Raw genomic sequence first — 22,140 nt, 5'->3', positions numbered from 1 at the left:
AATTATAAGTCATTCGTACTCAGTAAAACATGAAACTAGTGATTAAGACATTGACTTCTCCAGGAAAAAGTTCACTGAGGTCATAGATCGAGGAAGCCAAAGGGTTGTTTTCCTATAAATCTCAATGCAAGTGATCTTCCTTTTCAAATCATAAGAGTTGCCCCCTGCTGCCCATAAGAAAGAATGTAAGCTACATCCATCTGTTATATACAATTTAGACAACGACAAGCTCTCTTTGTGAGAAAAAAGCACTTGCAATAACCAAATTACACTGTAACTGCTGTAGTTTGCAAACTTTTGACGCTTGATGAGACTTTGATGGCAGAACTCATTAAATTCTCTTACATATAATAGAACATTTAAGCACAGATAAATACTGAACATCAACACAAAAACCTCACTCTTTTAAGCCACTGGTGTTGGCACCAACATCATATCCTCCACCTACTGGCTGGAATTTGGCCGAGTACAAAAGTAAGATGGTGACCACTGAGGATGAGAAGTATTCAGGCTTCCACACTCAACTTTTTCGCAGTTACGATGCAAAATCATTCACCGTGTCATTATTTAGCTATACTTATATATATGAATGTACTGAAATACACGTCGGGAGCACATAAGCATGGAATTTGCAGTAACTTAAGGCTTGTTACCGCTCTCATTGTAAGCAAAGAATGCTAGTAGCTAGCATTTAGGTCAAATTTGTGATTTACCGCTGCTCAGTTTTACAAAGTATGAGTTTTATACTAATAGATTTGTTTGATTATTGCTTTTACTTTAAATAAGAAAACACAATTCCAATGCTAAGTAGCTTCATATGCTCTCTTATGTTGTCTCAAAAGTCCTTAAAAAGTAGAAATGTGAACAATTTGACCAGTTTCTAAATAGTCCTTTGTGGTAAGGTTGTTTTATCAACTACTGTGTGTGCACTTTGGTTGCCACAAAAACCTCCCCACTCAGCTAGAGCCTAACCTCAGCTAGCATTGGCTAACCAAAGTAAGACCCTGCCCTTAAATCTTTCTCCATGCAAAGAATGCACTGAGAGGTCCAAGTCAAACGAGAATCTTCCTCCTTGTGCAGCTGATTGGGTTTCCTCTTTCCCCTCACTTTGTTTCTATGTATAATGCTGCAAACATGCAGTTCCAGTAGTGGTTTCTCTCTCACACAGATCCTGTTTTCTTCCCCCCGTCTCTCCTCGTGCACAGATCCAGCTCCTCTGTGCTCTCAGCCCGTGCAGCTCCACCCACCTGCAGATAAAAGCCAAACCCTCACCAGTGCTGCTGTTCAGCGTCTGTCACAAACTCCTTAAAAGCTCAGTGATACCGCAGCAGCAGCAGTACACACAAAGGTAAGTGATGCATCATCAAGCCTTATAGTTAAATGTGTTCATTTTGATTTGGTTTTGCTTTGGCATGGTCGTCTGGTTGCAAGGCAGAGACTGGATCATTTTCCTTTTTTGCCTTTTGGGATTGCACATGCAAAGGAACATGGAAACTGAGAAGCAAAGTAAATGTATCATAAGACATCCTACTTCACAGCTGTGAAGAATGGGCTGAGAGGTCTCCGCAGATCACATCTGACATTTTTCCCAATGCAGAGAAAGAGAGAGAAAGAAAAGAAAATCCAAAAGAGACACCTGGGAAGAATAACCCAGGCTTAAGCTTGTTAAAATAAATGCACAGTGCAGCGTCTCGGCAGGATTTAGCACCAGTTAGTGGAATGCCTTGACATTTTAGAAAGTTTAGGTGCATGTTTTTCAGGACAGGAGGAAAAAAGAGCAAGCACTTTTTCCTTCTGTGTTTACGGATAAGGAGATTTAGGTGTTAAGAGCTTTCTAGTAGTAATCTGTCCCGCATAAATAAGAGGAAACAGGATTTAAGAACAAAGTCTCCTTAGCAGAACACTGTTGCTGCAGGCTGGAGACGGAAATTTTTATGCTTCATTAAAATTTTTTTAGAAAACCTCTTCTGCTTCTTCTTTGTCTTCTTCTTCTTCGCTGTCATGCAGAAGTGAAGGTTTTCAGAGTTCCGTACTGCAAGCCAGATTTTAAAATAAATTTTCTCATGTGGTGGTTCAAAATGACACGATGCAAAGCGATCAGACTTATTGTGTCTTTATCCTCTCAGCATAGTTTAAGGACATTAAATCTCAATGTGCACCTGTCCGTAAAGCGTAAACAAATCATGTGTCCATGTTATGATCGTGTTAAATATGTCAAAGATGAAGTTGTTTGGGTTCATTCAAACAATTTTACACTGCAAAGGTGACATTAAAGCAGATTAATTTGGTGCCAGCAGAGCAGCACATGTAATGAGCTATACAGACTTGTGTGATGACTGAGGCGATAAGTTTTGTAAGTGGGAGATGAAAAAGATCTGTTTTTCTCTAAATTCATGTACCATTCTTTAAAAGCAGCACCCATATCTAGGGTTATATATTTCTATTAATAAACTACAACTGTTAATATGGCTTTTGGTAATTTAATGAGCTGTGGATATGAAGAGGTCCAGACAGCTCACATCAAGATAAGATGATTAACCGTTTTTCCATAGCAGTAACATGTCTGGACCTACCAGACATCCAAGAAGCTTGCATGTGTTCTTCATTGTTTTTCTAGGACTGCATTTGTTATGTTGTCAGAAGAGGAAATTTGTTATAAAGTTCAACTCAATCCGCAGATCAGTTTTAAGTTACTTAAAAAGTTTGGATTTGGTGAATGAGACTGTTTGAAGCCTCGCAAATGTGGTCAGTTTGGGGCTTTTTGGGAGGGTTAGTGTTTGCATCCATAGGCCAGGGGGTTGCTGGATCTGCTCAAGTGAGCACTTGAGCAGAAAAGCTTTGCCATTTAAAACTGTTACAACATGCTGAAAAAATAGTAAAGAAAATGTATTTAAGTAGCTTTTTGATGAAAAGAGTCGCACCTCTATGCTAAATGCTAAATCTGAAGCAGCTATTAGCATAGTTTGGAAAAAAGACTGGAAACATATATTTAAAAAAACCCTTTATATGTGTCTGCAAGCAACATTGTGTAAGCAATGTGTCAAAGTTCCTTTACAAATTGCTGTAGAGATTTTAAAAATATGGAGTCTTTTTTTTTAAATCTTTGAACATAACCAAGCTAGCTGCCCCCTCTTGTCTTTGTTGTAAGCTAATGCTCGTGCTAGCTTTCATATTTACTTTACTCTCAGTGTTAGCATCAAACTTTCATCAAAAATCACAATATTTCCCAAATTGGTGAAATATTTCGGTAACCATTTCTTACAGTAAACAGAAATCAAGCTATTTATCAGCTATTTGGCTGCAATTCAGGTCCAATTATTCCACTGTTTAAGGGATACTTCATCTTGTTTGCTAGGAGTAACTGTGAGCAGGCTGTGATTTCACATATTTATTACTCTGTTAATGTCTCTTAACAGCTCTCCTCTCGGAGTCTGACTCCTTTGCAGTTCTCACCTACCGAACAGGAAGTGTTTATGCAGCTCGGAGGGAATGTGCCTCTTGATCCCACAGCTGCAGCCTCTGTGATTTCAGGCCATGTGTCCAAATGCTCTCGTGCTACTGTGCAGAGTACAGCAGCCATAGAAATGTCTCAAATGATGAAATCAGTATCACTTTATGGCAATCTTGCAGTGTTAATCAAATACAGATACTGTTAATGCTTCCACATTAGCTGCTGTCCTGACACGCTTTACTTTCTTTCAAAGCCACAGGTGGTAGCTCTGTTTCAAAACACCACTTTGTAGTTCCAGCTTTAAATTTTGCAGATTTATTACAAAGTGACTCTTATCTAAACTCCTAAGTAGAAGGAGTCGTAGTTCTTATAATCCCTCATAAATAGTGTGCTGCGAAAACATCTGGAAGTAGGAAAAGGGAGGAACATATTTTTTCCCTGAGTGGCATATTTTATGGTGTGACTGTATAACACATTAAGCTTCCCTTGGCTGCTGTCATGTCACCAGTCCAGGCGATGTATGCATGTCACATCAAGCCATAAATGCTCCCCAGTCCACTTTATGATTGCAGTAAAATTGATATGAGTGCATTCAATGACTGATCAGCTGTAGAGGTTTGTGCATTTTGTAGAGTTAGAAAATGCTCAGAGGAAACCATCAAAATGAAATTTCTGGCGATAAAACCCAAAAAGAACCCTTCTCAAAGCAACATATAATCACCACCCAGTCATTTTTAAATATTAGACTGCTCCCAACCTCCAAACTACAGCAATTACTACTCCTCTGGAAGGGATCATATACCCACTTGTGCTCGTGATTTTAATATCCTCTGTACTTAAATTGCAAAAGCATTCATCTTAACATGTTGGAAACCTTCTGTGGTTTTTGACGTCAGTTTGAGGACAGAACTTGGCATGTTTGGGTCTTCACCAGCTCATTTTCAGAGGTGTATTTAAGTAGAAACACCAATAAAACATAGTAAAAGTTCTGAAATTACATTATGAAGGTTTGCCAGAAATTAGAGTCTGAAGTTCTTCCCATAAGCATGACTTGAACATTAACAGTCATGTGAAAAAGAGTTTTCACAGAACTCTATGCAGTAAATTTACTGCTTTTGTAGGAATTACGAAGGTAAGTATCTCAAAAATTGTTTGCTGGCCTGGAGCATTCCGCTTTTGTCAACTCAAAGACAGTCTTCTCAGCAAATTCACCCCAAGGTCAGACCACGCAACTCTTAAAGAAACTACAACAAACCCAAGAACTACAGACTCTACAGGCCTCAGTTAGCATGTTAAATGTTAAAGTTCATGACAACACGATTAGAAAAAGATGAAATAAGTCTGACTTGTTTGGTAAGGTTTCCAGGAGAAAGTGTCTTCTCTCTAAAAGAAAACGTGGCAGCAAGGGTTAGGATGGAGATGTTTGGCATAATCCATAATGCACAAAACCAAACAAAGCATATCAACACGAACACTTGATATCAAGCGTCAGCATCACAGTGGTGGCCAAGTGATGATTTGGGTTTGTTTTGCAGCCACAGGAATTCGGCACCTTGCAGTCATTAAGACGACCATGAACTCCTCTGTATAGACTTAAATGTGAGACCATCTGTCTGACAGCTAAAGCTTAGCCAAATTAAGGCATAAAAACGGGCAGTGATCCCAAGCACAGCAGCAAAATTATAACAGAATGGCTGATAAAAAAAAAAAATCAAGGTGTCGCAATGGGTCAGTCAAAGTGCAGGCATGCTGTGGTTGGACCTTAAGAGAGCTGTGCATAAATGAATGCTTGCAAATCTCAATAACCTGAACAAACTTTGTAAAAATGAGGGGTCCAGAATTGGCCCACAATGATGTGACAGACTGTTAAAGTCCAAAAGAAAACTGTTACTTTATTACTTCATTTATTTAGTTAGTTATTGCAACTAAAGGTGCTACAAGCTACCAAATCAGTCTGCAAGTAACATTTTGCTTTTGTAGCCATTTGATCAATTTTTTTAAGAGTCAGGCCTCTCCGTGCTTTTACAAAACAGAACAAAATAAAATACATCTAAAGGTTTAAAATAATATATATGTTATGTCTATGTTATTTTTAAGACTTTTATTGTTAAGTTTTTTTTGTAAAATGTTATATTTGACCTCATGTGCTTTCTACAAAGTATTTAAATGAAAACATCTGTGAAGACACAAGGTGAAATCACCATTTAGTGCAGCTGCTGAAGGCGACCATCAACTTTCCAACCACCTGTTTCACGCATGTTTTAAATTTGCATTTTAAAAACAAAGCAAGTGGAAAAACTCCAGTTTTTTTTCAATTATGCACTACATCTGGATGGAAAGTTTACAGTGGACATCTGAAATGTGACAGCTGAACTTCTGTTCTTCTACACTGGACAATATTTCCCACTGAAATAGGAAGCAGAAAAGCACAAACATTAGTGCTTGAGTAAATGTAGTATCCGATCGGAAATTGGAAAAACAGAGGCAACACAGTGTGTGCTGTTCCCTGATTTGCTCATAACTGGAAATCTATTTATGCAGCTGCAGAATTCTCCAGTGGAGTCTGTGGTTTTAGCACAGTATTACTGATCAGATCTGATTATTAGCCAAACATTGTTATTACTTTTAAAAATGTTCTTTCACTGGTCCATTTTTAGCGCCAGCTAAATACGAGGGAGAACAAGAAAGATTGCAGCAGAGACCGCACAAAGTTCAAGGGAAAGCTCTAAATCTGATGCAAGCATTTCTTTGTTGGGGTGGAACATCTACCTATAAAATCTCCCTATTTAAATCAAATTCGATAAGATCCAAAAATAAACGTTCTCATCCTTTCTTCTCATTGAATTTCTTTTTCTTTAAACATGGAAACAACCTAAAGTGCCTCTTCGGTCTGGGTTGCTATTAACTGCTGTCCACTGACATCAGATACTCTATTTTGACAGAACTCAAAAGCTAATAGGAAAATAATTCTCCTCCCACTCCAGTTTTTGCCCTGAAATGAAAATTGTGGGCAGGCACTTGGTGACTTGTGGTTCCTAGAACTGCAGGAGAGGGAAAAATATGTCAGTGAGATGGGTGATGAGGTTGGGTGGACTGCGTGGGTGTATATGCAACGCTTTTCAAAGGCTAGTGTGAGCGGTGAGCAATTAAAAATCCAGGTGCTACATCCATGCATTGTGGCATTTGAGGTTTTATGTAGATGTGACCTCAACGGCAAAAGCAGAAAAATATATATATAAGAAAGCGCAGACAGCAAAGATGGAGAGATTGGAAGCTGAGCTGGGGAAGCGTTCACACCCATTTTGCTTCATTTTTTAACTCACTGCTTAGGGGGAAGAGTTAATATTCTCACTATCAAGATGAGCAGGAAGAGGGAGAAATGATCAAAAGTTACTTGATGATTGAGCCGAGATGAATCAGCTGCTTACAGTGAATACAAAAGAGAAAAGCTGCACAGGATCCAGAATATAACCTGTGCTTGTTGGAGAATGACAAGGAGGAAAATGGGGATGATGATGATTCACAAAACCTAGTATAAATTACGCCAACATCAAAAATAAATCTTATTATTAAAAACGCACCCTTTGCCAGGATATGTTTTTTTCCCCACTTGACTAATGAATCAAGTATCAACCCAGTCTGTGAAAAAGGCAAATAGACAAAATAGATTGTATTGATGAACTGAAAATCTGAGTAGTAATGTAGTTTGGCACCCTCTATTGAGCCACTTGCCTCACTACAGGTCCTGTCTGATAGATATCATTATTAGTGGAGCTGTTTTGAGTTTATTTTCCTCTTTTGGCTCTGGATATAGCGAGTTAGTTTTTTTTGGCTTCAGGTGTGTGTTGTTGTCCTTGTCTGCTGAAACTCCAAGCATACCCGCAGTGTGAGTACAGACTCCAGACTGAGACTGTAGAGGTGGAGTGTTTTTCTTATAAAGGTTAGCATCAGCTCACACAAATTCATGCAGTGGGTCGCACGTAGACTCAGGTACATTCCCCAGATGTCGTCTTGGCGCTCGTGTTCCTGTCAGCTGATTGTTGCATTCCTTTGTGTTTGTGTGTAGGAGCTCAAAAGCGTTTCCACATTACACTGACAGAATTGTTACACACATTATTGTATGAGAGTATTGCGTTTTACGAGGTCAGATGGGTTTGTTTTGACCATCCAAAAGTGATGTTCATATTTTAGTGTGTTTTGACTCAGTCTATTTGAAAAAAAAAAACAAAACAAAAAAACACGGTCAGTTGAAGAGAACAACATCTGTATTGTTCTTGGGTCTGCTGGAGCTCAGGTAGTGAAATCCCCATGGCGATGTTGTTGAAATGAAATAAAGCACGATGCTGAAGCCTGAACTGCAAAGTGAAAATGTAGATCTGGTTGAACAAGCACTACAGCTGCAGTGCTGTCTGCAAAAATCAGTGAAACCCTTTATTTGACTAAAGAAAACATAGCCCCATTAATCATTTTGCACCACCATGAGCCAGATCATTTCATGCTTTCTTTGTGCTAACTTCAATTTAATTCAATTTTATTTATATAGCACCAAATCACAATAACAGTTGCCTGCCTCAAAGTGTCTTAATAATAATGTATACTTTATTGACCCCCGTGGGGAAATTCCTCTCTGCATTTAACCCATTCACTCAGTGAAGCAGTGGGCAGCCATTGGATGCCTGGGGAGCAGTGTGTAGTGTGTAGGGAGGTTACCTTGCTCAGGGGTACCTCAGGCCAGCCGTTCAGTGGATTCGAACCCCTGACCTTCCGATCATGGGGCCGCCACTCTACCTCCTGAGCTATCCCTGCACCTTTACAATGTATGGTAAAGACCCTACAATAATAGAGTCAAACCCTAACAATTAGACGACTCCTTTGAGCAAGCACCTGGTGACAGTGGGAAGGAAAAACTCCCTTTTAACAGGAAGAAACCCCAGGCAGAGCCAGTCTCAGGGAGGGGCAGCCATTTGCCGTGACCGGTTGGGGATGAAAGGAGGAAGACAGGACAAAAGACACACTTAAAAAATCCTAAATTCACTTTGACCTAGTCAAAGTGAATTTAGGATTCAGGTCTATGGTGACCCGTCCAGATAAGAAGAGAGGAACCTTTGTCACACTAAGAGCTTCCTAACCCATCAGTATTGCTGCATAGTACTTTCTTTACTTATGTTTAGTCATGCTCTTGGAAATGATGCACAGTGAAGTTTGGCATTGTTTTGCTGAAGATAGCAATGTCTTCCCAGAAATGTAAAAATAGGTCTGGACTAATGTTCTTCTAAAACCTATTAAGGTTTCTCACGTGACATCATGTGCACAATGTTTGAACGTTGTCCACCATATTGGACTATTGCTATTAGTGTACTCCCCAAATGGTTGGCAGTGGTTTGTGGGGGTTGCTGGCTGTCAGGGGAAATCGAATGCAAACAAGCTGCACCACCAAGAACCTCATAGTGATTGCTTTGATTCCTAGCAGGTTGTAACGGTTGCCTATAGTTTTTCATGTTTGTAGTAAAGCTTGAAAAAGTATGATGCAAGCCAGAATAGGAAATTGTATTTTTTAAAAGGTGCAACTTTTAATTTGAAGGCAAGCAGTCTCCATTTCCAGTTTCTTTTGTGGTTTTCACTGTTTTACGGAGTGTAGCCGGATAGTGCTTGTCATCATGTCCGTCACTTCCATTCAAACTGAGGACCATTCAAACTGCAACAATATATGCTAGCAACCAAAGCAACCAGAAGGAAGTTTTTGCCAACCGGTTGGAGAATTTCCCTTAGCGACAAGTTGCCAAGGGGTCAATGTGGTCTGTAAGCTTGCATACCTACAGAAGGACTTAATTACTTTCCCTGCAATTGACATCAACTTCCAGCAGCCACTCACAACCAATCAGGGAGTACTTATTGTTTTCCTGATGACCAGTGGTTGCAAGATGTTTGCAGACCAGTCTCTAGGTTTGTGTAACTGGGGCCTTATTCACTTCATCCACTTGATCCTAAATTGTGACCATGATTGCAACGCATCCAAAATGTTGGATAAGTTAACACCACATGGTCAGAGGATGTCTGGAAAACCTCAGTACATATTGTTTAGCATTAATGGAGCTTAACACTTTATTTATAAATGTATAAATATTTGAAGTATCATGGCATTCACAAGGTACTGATATCTGAACATGGAGAGGAAAAACGCTCTGCCTAGTTGTTACCATGTGCGCTTCACATTACTGTACTCCTCAACCATTTTAGGCTCGAGAGAAAAATTCCAATGGTTCCTGAAAGATGAGAATTTTAATTTTTTAATCTTACAGCCAAAATGACAATGTGTCCATTAGGCCAGTATAAATCTCGCTCAGTAAGTTTTCTGGATATTGTTTTGAAATTGTTTTAGAATTCTGGAGTTTTTCTCTTGCGTTTGGATTTGTTCACTAACAATGGTCACAGCCATTCAGCATTAATTTGTAGCCTTGACACTTGCATACAAAGGCTTCTCTGTCAATGATCAGTATGTATCATTGGTGTTGAAATTTCAAAAGTTTGCTTTATATCCTGCAGCACAGTTAGTTTCCCACTCTTATTGGAAAAGAAGGACCCTCTGTTTAAAGTCCAAAAGTCAAGCCTGACCACAGGCAATTAAGACTGGCACCCGTGTCTATAAGCAATGACATGCCTCTGTTCCTCACCGTTTGTTTATCAAGCGATAGATTCCCCCCATCTGGAATAAGTCAGGGGAGGAACACAGAGGAGAAATGGAAATGTGATTATTTCCAAATCCAATCTGGAGGTGATAAAAGACTTGTGGCTCATCACCAGGCAAAGCCAGCTGCGGTTGTATGTATTGGCAAAGAGGCTGAGAGGAACCAGGAACCACAGTGGGCTGAGTAGTCTTTGTTGCATGAGATTGTCATCGAGTGCGGGGTGTGGAGGTGTCTGAAGAGATTTCATCAAAGCTGAGGTCATGCACAAGGTGAAAGTCTAAATCATAGGAGGGATTCTAAGTGGATTCTATTTGGTTGTTGTTGCAGAGAGGAAATATTTATTGTCAAGCTATTTGTTGAGGGACACAGCGAGACCATATTGTGTTGAAAAAAGACGTTTGAAAGTAGTTGTTTTTCATCTGCAGCTTTTGTCAGGGTCATTGTGAAACATAATTGTGAATGCATAATGGTCATGCCTAGTTTCCTGACTAGAATAAACTCTTCAGTTTGTCCAATAATTTTGTCAGAAACAATGACTGTGTCTTGAAAGCGGCATTATTAGAGCATGTGCTTTTACTTTAAGCAGCTCATAACTACATGCTTCTTGATAAAGAATTGCAAACCTTTCGTTGTGCCGGGAGAAGCTGTTCCTCTTAAATCTTAAAACGAAGGTGGAAAGCAAATACGTGAGAATTTTACTGCAGTCATTGTAATGGAAAAAAATGTAATAACCCAGAACAAAATGATTCAGGTTTCTTTATTTTTTGTGTTAAAATGTTTGCCACGCAAGGTACTCAAGTATCAAAGCTGAACACAGTGCAATGTCGTTATAATTCAATACTTATTGCAATTTAGTCTGTGGTCTAGACGCTCCAATTGCTTTCCCATTAAACCGTCTGGAAACCAAAAAATGACTGATGATATCGACCGTCTGTAAATAAAGGCTAGCTGTATAATTAAGGGCAGCTACCTTGACAGTGTGACATAATCAGTTAATAAGCTTTAATAAACTCCTCGACTGTATCACAGCACCACAACACTGGTGTAGAGTGGACCATGCTTGCGTTTTGATTCGGATGTTTGCATGCACTTGCCTGTATTGAATGTCAGTTGTGTTCATTTCCATACATTTGTTATACTTGCCACTTGGAAAAGGCATTTTTAATCTCAATAATACCTATTATCTGGATAAATAAATGATATATATTATATGAATCATCTGCCACAACATGTCCAGCCAAATATTGTCTGTTGCCACCTCTATGTCATGTATGTTGGTCTTCAAAATTTGGTTAGACATGTGTATACTTTAATAGGCAAAGCAGTTGTAGTGTGTACACAGATGTGCCTAAAAAGGTGGCTGGCCAGTGACAGGTGTACTTACTGAAATGGTCTGCCACAGGTGTACCCAATGGGGAGAATATGAAGGAATTTTTATGACGTTTTTGCAACAAATTGTTAATTAACTGCTTGAAAATGGTAAAACCTAAACTAAAACTGCATAGAAACAGTCGCCTCACAGCTGATTTTTGCTCACTATGACAAATGGTGTGGGAGGCAATGCCAAGGAAGAAAAGTAATAATAAAGAACCTAGCCGAGCATAACATGTACTTGCGTTGTTTGCTTTGTAGCAAACCCACCAGTTAAAAGTGGGTATGTTTTTGTATGCTTTATGTCTCTGAGCCATGAAGAGCGGCATAACCTTGGAGGTCCTCATTGTTATTTCCTTGCCAAACATGTGTTCCTTTTTTGTCTGCAGAGCGATTTCCCAACGTGTGAAACCATGTTCTGCTTAGAAGCTCAATATTTGAGGATCAGTCTCCTGCTGGCTTTATAGCTGAAAAAGATTAAACAAGTGATTTTGCTCCAAGATTGAATGTTTGGAGATGCATGAAAAGCAAAAGATTGTCTCGCCTAAAATGTGACATTAAAACGCTGACATGACTGAAATTCAGTCAGTTGGCAAACGGTTTTTGATTGAAGCGGTCTGTTCTTTTTTTCTCTGGAAGAAATTCATTAAAAATGTAAAACAGCAGCAGAAACTCTGGAATTTTAATGACTATTTAAATGAAATCTTCCAACAGTGAGTTTCCAAATATTTTGTGCCTAAGGGTGGATTTATGGAACCATTGCATAGGTCTTTGAGTACAAAGAGGAAAGGACTATGGGTATGCAACCCACACAGAACTGCTTGTGTGCAGTCCTCCAAAAACAGCCCAGTTGTGCACTGGTAGAAACATTTGCTCACGACAAGGAAGGTGCATGAACAACTATAAAAAGGCATGCATAAGGGCTGCAGTGGACCAATTTCATTGTATTTAACACTTTGTTCCACATTATGACCTACATCTAGTTCCTCCATGGACCAGCTGCACAAATGTTACGGGTGCTTCCCCATGTTTTGACTCAGGTGGTTTCTCTGATTGGGGTGATATCTCTGTAACACAAGGTTACACAAAGTTTGAATGCTGAGGACGTTTACTTAAATATTAAAGATATCAGTTATCAGTTATTTATGCTATATGGGTCTTGTACAGTCACTGTTGATGGGTTACATTAGGGTAGTAGCAGCAGCAACTGCTTCATAATAGTGCTTTCCAACACTTATACACATATGGCACTTTCAGTTGTTTTTCAATTTTTTACTTCAGGCATTGAATCTAAAAATTGAACCAATATAGAATATATAGAACCACCAACTCTTCTAACAATCTTCCTTACAGTCTTTCCTATTACCTTGGTCTTCTTGTGACCACTATGTACTTTAAACACAAAGAAATACGTAGATTAGAGGCAGTTTGCATATATATCTGTATTTTACCTTGTTAAATATTTGGGGTTCAAGCACAAACCATAAGTCTGAAAAAGTTTCATAAATTAGGTGTGTTTGTTGTTGCTTCCCTCTTCCCTCTGAGGTTTAATCCTCAAAAGGCAAAGACATAATGAGTGAACTGATCCTCCACAAACAGGGGTTCATCACACCTGAAGCAAACAAACCTAAACAGACATTTTCATCCCAAATATTGTGCTAGTTCTGACAGTCAGTTACAGTCAGTGATATTAAAGGCCATGTTCTTTGAAAACCAAAAAAGGTGATACAGAATTCAATTACAATTTGTCATTCAGTTATGATCGTCTGAGTTCTGAAGCAAAAGTTCAGTGTTGTGAATCAGTGTTGTAGTGTTTAAGTGTGATCTTTTTTTTCCTTAATGTATTTTTAAAATTAACTTTTAGTTAACTGCGAGTTTTATGGCATTTGGTTTTTTCTCTGAACATTTCATTGTTGGTGTTGTGCTTCAAACTTTAACAGCTCTCATAAGAACAGACTCCACAGCCTCAAGCAGTCTGACCTATTTGACCGGACTAGAGTTTCACTCTTTCCTTTCAAAATTAATCTCCAGTCCATATGTGCTGTTTAATCACATATTTAAACTGGTTTTCTTGAAGCATTTACATCCAAGACTTCATAAATTACAAAATTCTGATAAGAGTCAAACCCAGCTTTAGTAAACTTCCAGGCTACACTTGAGTGTTCATTCATAGAGCTTTTAATGTTTACTTTCACTGTTATCCTTCAAAAACTCAGTGAACGCCTGAACTTAGAACCTCCAAATTTCTCAAGTAGTCCTCCAAAAGCCTGAGCTCTTCAAACTGACAGTTAAGCTTTTGACTGTCCAAACTGACAATCTGTCCTCAAACAGTAACTCCCCCTTTTAAAGTTTTTTACTTAGCCTTTTACTTTACTTTATTTTTTATTTATATAGCACATTTAATAACAACAAAATGTTGGCCAAAGAACTGTACAAAGATAAAAATTACACAGTAACAAATGACATCAATAACAAATACCTGGCAACAGATGAGTAAGTAGATAGATAGGTAACTCTCATGCAGTGTTGAAAGCCAATGAGTAAAAGTGTTTTTTAAGATACGATTTGAAAAGATTGACGGTCGGGGCCTTTCTAATGTGGAGAGGTAAATCATTCCACATTTTCGGCGCCACAACCGCAAATGCCCGGTCACCTCTGTGAACCAGTCTCGACTTAGATGTGGCCAGATCACTTGATCTAAGAGCTCTAGGGGACATATAAGGCTGCAGTAAGTCACACAGATATTCTGGAGCCTGTCTGTTCAGTGCTTTATAAGTCATCAATAAAATTTTTCTATTTAATTCTAAAGCGGTCTGGGAGCCAGTGAAGTGAGGCAAGCACCGGGGAAATATGTTTGTGTCTCTTTGTACGTGTCAGGAGACGAGCTGCAGCATTCTGGACCAGCTGGAGCCGTGCTAGACAAGACTGGCTAACGCCTACATATAAAGAATTACAAGAGTCCAGTTGAGATAAAAGCGTGAATTGCCCATTCTAGGTTTTTAGTCTCGGTCGTTGTGTCCTTGCGCCCGGTGGCGCCAGTGTCCGGCAGCCTCGCCTCTGTCAGTGTGCCCCAGGGTGGCTGTGGCTACAATGTAGCTTGCCATCACCAGTGTGTGAATGTGTGTGTCAATGGGTGGATGACTGGATGTGTAAAGCGCTTTGGGGTCCTTAGGGACTAGTAAAGCACTATACAAATACAGACCATTTACAATTTTACCATTTTTAAAAGATAAGAATGATCTTACCTTGGATAAGGACCGCTGTACAACAGAGTTAATTTGTTTCTCAAAGGTAAACTTATTATCCAGTATAACCCTCAAATTTTTTGCATGCGGTTTAACAAAAGGTACTAAACTGTCAAGATCTGGGGTTCTAGAATTACAGCTTGGTCCAAAGATGATCACTTTTTTTCCTTGTTAAAATTAAGAAAATTTGAGGCCATTCAGGTCTTAACTTCGTCGAGACACTGAAATAAAGATTCCAGCGAAGCAGGGGTGTTATTCTTTAGCCGGACTGAGTGTCGTCATCATATAAATGAAAACAGATGTTGTGTTTTCTGAAAATTAAGCCTAGATATAGATAGAGAACAGAATTGGGCTTAACCCGGATCCCTGTGGAACACCGCAAGTAAAGGGAGCTGAAGACCGCAGTGCTCCAGTCGGGAGATCAAGATGCTGTGATCGACAGTATCAAAGGCAGCGGTCAAGTCTAAGAGCAAAAGCACAGCCGATTCACATGAGTCAGTGGCTAATAAAAGATTGTTAAGAACTTTTAAGAGTGCAGTTTCGGTACTGTGAGTGGCTTTAAAGCCCGACTGAAACCTCTCTAGGATATTGTGAATATTTAGAAAGGATTGCAACTGAACAAATACAATCTTTTCTAAGATTTTTGACAGAAACGAGAGCTTAGAAATAGGTCTCAAATTTGCAAGGACAGAGGAATCAAGATTAGGTTTTTTGAGGTTTTTTAGACTTTTAGGCACAAGACTCCAAAAGGTCCTGTGTTATGTGTGTTGGTATTTTATAAGCACAGTAGTTTGAATGTTGAATGCACAATGTCAAACTCGTCTGAAGCACATCCAAGAGTCTTTCTGTCTTTGAGTGCTTTTTAGTAGTTTTTTCAATTACTGAAGATCAGCACTCACACAGACTTGAACTCTAAAGACTTTACTGAAGACTTTTACATGCTATTATGTTTGTCACGTCCGGTGTGGCAGACGTGTGGAGTGTAGATAAGGACCCAAGATGCAGACTGCTTAAGTGGTGAGCGAGCTTTATTAACCAAAGGGTGACACAAACAGAGATGAGGTGGACAAAAACCAAAAGCTAAGAGTAAACTAAACTGGGAAAAGCTAAGCAAAACCAAACCTGAAACCTTGAAACCTTGAGACATGAAACGGAGATGCAGGGAGAGTAATGCAGCCAGAATACACAGGAAAATGGAGGAGAATAACACAGACAAACCAGCAACGAGGACGGGTGAACACACACTATAAATACACACCAGTAATCAGGGGATGGGAAACAGGAGGGAAACACACCTGGGAGACATAACAGCTGACGAGGCAGGGGAAACGTAAACAGAACACGCTGACATAAGACAGAGACCTTCAAAGTAAAACAGGAAACACATATGCAAGGACACAGACTAGGAAACGTGGACTTAACACAGGAATAGATGGGCAGAACAGAATAAACACTAAACAGGAGGAACAGAACCAAAACCACAATAATAGAAAACATGAAACGCTGGGTCAAAAGGACCCAGGATCATGACAATGTTGCCTCTTGGCTTATCTCAGGATCAAACTTATAACCTTGAAATATGTAGATATTGTTCAATAACATTATGAGGCTTCGAGAAAGTGGTGGAGAGAAGATTCTGAAAGCTTCTGCTGGTAGTTTTCTCTAGCAATTAATTATTTAATATTGAAATATGTATATAGTTAGATGAGAAGTGCAGTCACTTCACAGTAAGTGGGTCCTGGGTTTATGTCCACCAGTCAGCTGGGGCCTCTCTGTGTAGAGTTTGCCTGTTCCCCCTGTTCCTGTGTGGGTTCCCTATGGGTACTCCGGCTTCCTCCCACAGTACAAAGATTGTAAACTGGCTGTAAGTGTGCATATCTGAATGGGTGTCCACATCTCAGTGTTAACCCTGCAGTAGATGGCAACCTGTGCAATAGCTACTGCAACATATTCAAATCAACCCTAACATCTCTAACATGCTGATTTTGCAGATAAACTGGACACATAAGTATTTCCATTCTAAAAATAATCCCCTGGAAACATCCAGCCAACACGACTTAGCTATCTTTTTAGAATAATAGCTCTAAAAAATGTAAGCAAGCCTTACTTCAGTTATTGCAGCTTTCCAAAATGTTTGATCTCTTTGGTTCGGTTTCAGGACACACAAACACTGCAGCTGAGGAAAACATGCATTCACCCATCAGTGTTTATTTTCACACAGTGCTTTTGGCAGTGCTTAGCTGATCTCCTTAGCGCAGACATGTTTAAAGAATTAAAGATTATGTTCAAAACTGGCCACATCCCCTGTGGGGCCTCTTAATTACAATATGTACGTATGAATCACTTGAAAGATGTGGGAGGCTTTTACACAGTGTTTCTAAATAGATGTCTAAGCAAGGTCACATATGTGCAGTGGAGAGTTTTGGCGATTTTCTTTGGTTTGACAATAGTGAATTTTGTAAGCTCTTGAAAGCTGGCATTTGAATTCATCTATGTACCTGTATGGTTTAAGAGCATGGCCATAAACCATTAAGAGGCTTAATTATTATTACTATTATTTTCTTCTCTAAATAATTAAATGCTGTTTGCACAGCATTTATCCCATTGATGAGTAGCACAAGACACCCTAAATGACCAAACTCTATTTACATTAATTAAGTAAATTACCTATAAGTAAATAATACATTCATTATACAAATATTATCAGTATCAACCAATAAAGCTGTTTACTTGTGTTACAAACTGTGAAGTTTATTTGCTTTTACAAAACAGCATTTTCTGTATTTTATGGGAAGATGTGTAGTGGCTTTGGAAACTAATTCATATTCACCTAAAGAATCAAGATGCCTTCAAGATGCCTTCAAGGATACCTCTAACTAGATATACAGATATGAAGATTTTTCATGTGTGTAGATGCTTTCATTTAATTTCACTGAAATTTTTATATCTGTCTTATAGTTCCACTTTTTGTTTCTCCATTGCAGAAAATGGTGGCTGTACCCCTCCATTCTTTCTATCTTCTCATCACAGTGTTACAGCTATGTTTACTATACCTCGCTCATGGTGGGGTGTATTATGGACATAAACAGCCACCTCAACAGCCCCAGCCATTGCCACAATATGATGCATATCCACAGCAACAGTTTCTGGAGAATGAGATGCCAATACTTCCTCAGTATGGACAAGAGTTTCCTCAACCGCCATTGCACATGGGCAAAGAGAGACCACTGACAGATGGCAAAGGTGAGTTCAATAAGTTTGTGAAAAATTACTTTTAGCTCCTGCATCTTGTCTAATACCATAATTAATAAGCTAACAACCTGCTGTAAATCAAATCAAATACGTCAGTGGGTCCTTTTTACATATTTATCTATATAGTCTAACAACATATGACATGAACTAAATTCTTACCTTTTTCATTGACTAACTAACAGCTTTTTACTAAAAAGTGCCTTCCAATTATATTATAAATACAGGGGAGATGGCATAAAACTGACAAGATATTAACTTAAGTGCACTGCTATGATAAATTAATTATAAATAAATGACTTTATTAGTTCATTTATTTATAATTAAATGACCTAATAAGGGGTCGTCCATTTTCAGATGCAGTGAGTAGTAGCTGTATTATTTTTTTTTAGTTAACATCCCTCACTAACTACTGATAACTGATCATGTCAGATCATTATTTAGTGGGTAAACACTTACCTCTTTTAGTATTTTCCTTGACAGGACAAACCTTTCCCAGAGGAGCTAAAGGTCCACGCCCTCCTGTTCCAGGGGTAAAAGGTCTCCCAAAAGGACTGCAAGGAATTCAGGGTCCCCCAGGGCCAACAGGACCACCAGGACCACAAGGCCCTCCTGGGCTACCAGGACAGGGATTGCCAGGTTTACCAGGAAAGCCAGGCCCTCCTGGTCCTTCTGGCTACCCAGGAGTTGGAAAACCTGGTATGCCAGGATTGCCAGGAAAACCTGGAGGACCTGGATTACCAGGATCAAAAGGTGATCTCGGTCCTAATGGTGATGTAGGAGTAACTGGACCTCCTGGGCCTCCGGGACTTCCAGGTCCCTCAGGACTCCCCGGGATTCCAAAAGCAGGAGATCAGGGACTTCCAGGACAGCGAGGTCCTCTAGGGGAGCCTGGCCAAAAAGGTCTGCCTGGGCTTCCTGGTCCTCCAGGGCCAAAAGGAGACAAAGGACTTGGTATACCTGGTTTTCCAGGTTTGAAAGGGCCTGGTGGACCACCAGGTCCACCTGGACAGGTGGGCATTGCTGGCATTGGTAAACCTGGTATGAATGGTCTTCCTGGGCAACCAGGAATACCAGGAAAGCCTGGTTCTCCTGGAGAACCAGGACTGGCAGGGGCACCTGGTGATAGAGGCCAACCAGGTGTACCAGGTGTACCAGGAATTGGAAAACCAGGAAAAGATGGTTTCAGAGGGCAACCAGGGGTATCTGGAGGGAAGGGGGAACCAGGTCTCCCTGGTTTACCAGGGAACCCAGGCTTGCCAGGTTATGGTACACCTGGGTTTCCAGGACCTAAGGGTCATAAGGGACATGCTGGTCTTCCTGGAGCACCAGGTCCAAAAGGTGATAAAGGTCACCCAGGTCTCACAGGTGACATTGGTTCCACTGGTTCAAGTGGAATACCTGGCCCACCAGGTCCAATAGGCCTTCCTGGTAGTCTTGGCTTCCCAGGATTAAAAGGAGATGATGGTGTCATAGGACCAAGAGGAAATCCAGGAGTAAAGGGTCAGACAGGTCCTCCAGGGCTTCCCGGACAGTCTGGTAGATCAGGAGAAGGTGGACAACCAGGACCAAGAGGCTTACAAGGGCCCATTGGCCCAAAAGGAGAAGCTGGTGTTAGGGGTTTACCTGGTGCCCCTGGTGCTGCAGGATTAACAGGAACAAGAGGAGAAGGAGGACAGGCTGGAGAGAAAGGCCCCCAGGGGCCACAAGGTATTCCAGGGCTTACAGGACCAGGGGGCCCAATTGGACCCCCTGGGCTTCCTGGACGAAAAGGCGATGCAGGCTTACCAGGTAAACCTGGCTATCCTGGTGATGGCGCCCCAGGACCCCCAGGTCTTGTTGGTCCACAAGGTAACCCCGGTCCCAGTGGTCCTCCTGGATTTCCAGGGCAACCGGGACAACCTGGACCCCCTGGACCTCCTGGACAACCTGCTTCATTTCCTGACCTTGGACAGATCCTTCCTATGACTGGCCCATACAGTGGCCAAAAACAAGGTTACAAGAACCCAAATGGAGGTGAGATTGGTGGAAATGGCCCTGAGCTGCCTGCATTCACAGCTAAACTCACAAACCCATTCCCTCCTGTGGGTTCCCCTGTCATCTTTGACAAACTCTTGCACAATGGCAATCAGGATTACAGTCCCCAGAATGGTGTTTTTACCTGTAGCATACCAGGGATCTACTACTTTTCTTACAATGTACACTGCAAAGGAGGTAATGTGTGGGTGGCACTGATGAAGAATAATGAGCCAGTTATGTACACTTATGATGAGTATAAAAAAGGATTGCTAGATCAGGCTTCAGGGAGTGCAGTACTCCCATTAAGAAAAGGAGACACTGTGCATATACAGTTACCATCGGAGCAGGCAGCAGGACTTTATGCTGGTCAGTATGTGCACTCCACATTTTCTGGATACCTACTGTACATTATGTAATAAAATATAAAAAAGGTGAGAATAATAGCACAGATCTGACCATAATGTAAGTAAAACTACTTCAGTCACAAGGTACAATGTAGGTCAAGTTAAACGGGTTACATCGAGAATTAGGAAGATCTTCTTTAGTTCTTACTGTAGTTATTACTATTATTATTATAATTAATATTATTATTATTATTAGTATCAATATTATTATAACAATACTATATGTACCACAACTGTATTTACTTACAAATAAATATCAGAAAGGGAAGTTATAAAACCATGGCCAAAATTTGTACATAAATGTTATGATAAATCACTTGGCTTTTAGCCATTCCATTGTCTTAATTACACATATATTCTTATATTCATCTACAGATAGTATATCATGGCTTCTGATAACTCCTCATACAGTGCAGATTTACAGTATATCTTCTTTTTATTCACTTGACAGGACAGCAGTTTCTGCTCTACAATTTTAAACCGCATACTGGGCACGTACGAACCTATCACTTTATTTTTTTTAGTTATAAATTACAGTTGGGTTATATATTAGGGTTCATCATGTAATTATTAAATTATTGTTAGACTTTTTTTGTTTTTTGTAATGTTGAGGTTTTTAATATGAAAAGATATTCATATGCATTTTAACACACTTATTCATTTAACAATAACATAACCATTGGGTATTTTATAAAATTTCACACCAGTCCACACAGTCCAAAACGGAACAGCAAAAAAAATGTTTAATTCTTGTTTTGTCCACAGTTGTTTGATTCTTTCCCTTTGATGTCATCATTTTTTTTTTATTTGTAATAAATATAAACTGAAAGGTATGTGTGAGTTTGTCAGTATTCTCTGTAATTTATTTGTTTGACTACTGATTACTTGGATTTGTCTTGTGTGTTGAACACTAAATGGGGAATTCATTCCAAAATGCAGGACACATAACATAGTAATACCCATTCATATGACTGTGCCACTTTTTTTCTTTGATTGTTTGTTTTTGTTTGGATTTTTTAAATTTTGTTTTTCCAAACTGAGGATAAGCCGTTTTGGTATGACATTCTTTAAAAATACTTTTCCTAATATTCCTTTATTTTCAGACAAAAACTGTGCCATAAGTATGTGAATTTTGATCTTTGTTGTTTTTTCTTGGCAAGATGATGGTTTAATAAAAAAAAATAAAAAAATAAAAAATAAATAAAATTTGGTCTTGACCTAATTTTTAAGATGATGTGTGCTTTGTGATGATTTGTGCTTTGCAAAGCAAAAACATTGTGCTCTATAGATTCCTACACCAACAACAATCAACAAGAATGAAAAACATGTAGCCAAGGCCTTAATCAACACAGCAAAACTGAACTAGACATGTCTGGACTTGGTTCTTTGTGGCATAGATTCAACAAAGTGCTGGAAACATTCCTTAGAGATTTTGGACCATATTGACATGATAGCATCACACAATTGCTGCAGATTTGTCAACTGCACATCGAAAATGTCATTCTCAAAATGTTCTGCCACATCTCGAAGATGCTCTACTGGATTGAGATCTGATGACTGTGGAGGTCATTTGAGTACATTGAACTTATTAACATGTTCAAGAAACCAGTTTAAACATGATTTGAGGTTTGTGAAATTGCACATTATTCTGCTGGAAGCTCCCATCAGAAGATGGTTCATCAAGGGTCATGTGGGATAGACTGGACATGGTCAAC

At 39.6% G+C, this 22,140-nt stretch overlaps 1 protein-coding gene across 1 annotated transcript; it reads left to right on the top strand.

Annotated features, from left to right (window-relative positions):
* Nucleotides 1-1,208: 1,208 nt before the first annotated feature.
* Nucleotides 1,209-21,591, top strand: LOC116312241 (collagen alpha-1(VIII) chain-like). The gene is made up of 3 exons (XM_031729612.2): nt 1,209-1,348; nt 17,738-17,996; nt 18,486-21,591. Exons 2-3 carry the CDS (start codon nt 17,741-17,743, stop codon nt 20,435-20,437), a joined length of 2,208 nt encoding a protein of 735 aa, XP_031585472.1. The 5' UTR covers nt 1,209-1,348; nt 17,738-17,740; the 3' UTR covers nt 20,438-21,591.
* Nucleotides 21,592-22,140: the final 549 nt, after the last annotated feature.

The sequence above is a fragment of the Oreochromis aureus genome, linkage group 23, assembly GCF_013358895.1.
Source record: "Oreochromis aureus strain Israel breed Guangdong linkage group 23, ZZ_aureus, whole genome shotgun sequence".
Taxonomy (NCBI): domain Eukaryota; kingdom Metazoa; phylum Chordata; class Actinopteri; order Cichliformes; family Cichlidae; genus Oreochromis; species Oreochromis aureus.
Note: the sequence above shows the minus strand (reverse complement) of the source record. Positions and strands in the feature narration are given on the sequence as shown.